The sequence below is a fragment of the Monopterus albus genome, unplaced genomic scaffold (assembly GCF_001952655.1).
Source record: "Monopterus albus unplaced genomic scaffold, M_albus_1.0 scaffold49.1, whole genome shotgun sequence".
Lineage (NCBI taxonomy): Eukaryota > Metazoa > Chordata > Actinopteri > Synbranchiformes > Synbranchidae > Monopterus > Monopterus albus.
The window spans coordinates 2142508-2143771 of record NW_018127929.1 but is presented as its reverse complement, the minus strand read 5'-3'; the positions used below and the strand labels follow the sequence as shown (position 1 = coordinate 2143771).

General features: G+C 46.1%; 1 protein-coding gene across 1 annotated transcript in view; it reads right to left on the bottom strand.

Moving 5' to 3' along the window:
• prdm12a (PR domain containing 12a) overlaps window positions 1-282 on the bottom strand; it is a 4126-nt gene extending 3844 nt beyond the window's left edge. Inside the window, exon 1 of the mRNA XM_020600846.1 lies at window positions 274-282. Within this exon, the coding sequence (XP_020456502.1) occupies window positions 274-282 (9 nt within the window). The remainder of the gene's footprint in view (window positions 1-273) is intronic.
• Between the last annotated feature and the right edge of the window lie 982 nt (window positions 283-1264).

Below are 1264 nucleotides of genomic sequence, written 5' to 3'. Positions count from 1 at the left end.
GTGTGGCACTTAAGTCCAGTCTTGATAGCCAAAGCGTCGGCGGGTAGCACGGAGCCCATATTGGGGGTGGGGGGGGAGGGGAATGCAAACCCTGAAATGATAAGAGCGGCGCAGCTGCAAGAAGAGCTAATGAAAAGAAGAAGTGGACAAGGTGCGGCTCCTCAGCCCGTCCTTCTGCTTCAGACAGTGCGAAAGGCAGCCTTCCCGGCTGCGAGGGTCTCTTTATATAAGTGGCTAACGTGACCCCTGGCTAATTACTTATTAATGACACACCCTCACCATGTGGACCTGCCTGCCGCACCGTGAGCAAACCAGCAGAAAAAAAACCATAAAGACACACGAGAGAGAGAGAGAGAGAGAGAGAGGCTTTATTTTTGTCATGCACTTATTAAATTAATGCACCATTTTTGTGCGAAGCTGCAAAAAAAGTGCTGATTTGTGAAAAATGACAATAAATAGACTGGTGGGCACCACAAAGCGCTTAAAAAGCTGAGGGTTGTTAGGAATAGACAGGCTGCACTCTGTTTTAAAGTCATGCATGATCCGAAGTGCATAGTGACAGAAATAACCAGGGACAGACTGTAAAGCCAGACAAACATGTTACAAACGATGCACTCGGTGTAAGTGATAAGTCGTTTTTTGTGTGCGTAAAAGGGGGGTCCCTGGGTCTGGGAGCTGCTCGCCCATGTTTTCTCAGGCATTTCGTATTCATGCGTTGATAAAATTAATTTTTTGTGAGGAGTTAGCGCGGGAATAACAAGAATGGAAACAAGCTCAACGTGGATTTTTTTTTACAGCATTGTTCGCATGCAAAACATGCAAAGCTGTTTTGACGTGGTTCACTTTTCAAGCCCTTGTTGAGGTAAGCGGTTTAATATTCATTGTTGTTCGGAGTCCCCTCGGTATTGTGGCAACGTTTAGATGAGTATATAGGGCCCTTCCTTCTCTATAGTCACAGTCCTCTGTGTTTTTTCCTCTCTTGCCTATTTTTCGGGCTTGATGGACTGGGGCTAAATGGGCAGTTTTCCTTCTTTTTCCAGCAGAGAGGACATCTTTATTCCATCCCCGGCTCACAGGTTTCCTATTCAACTCCCCTCCAAGTAATGTCAGGGCCCTGAAAAGTGCTGCAAATCAATCTTTCATGGTGTTTTGAGGGCAATTTGACATCCATGCACTCCTCTTTTCACTCCAACAAGTACAAGGGGATTGTCCGAAAAAAATGGGCAAGTGGCGCTCTGTCTTTCTCTTTCTCTCCCTCTTTCCC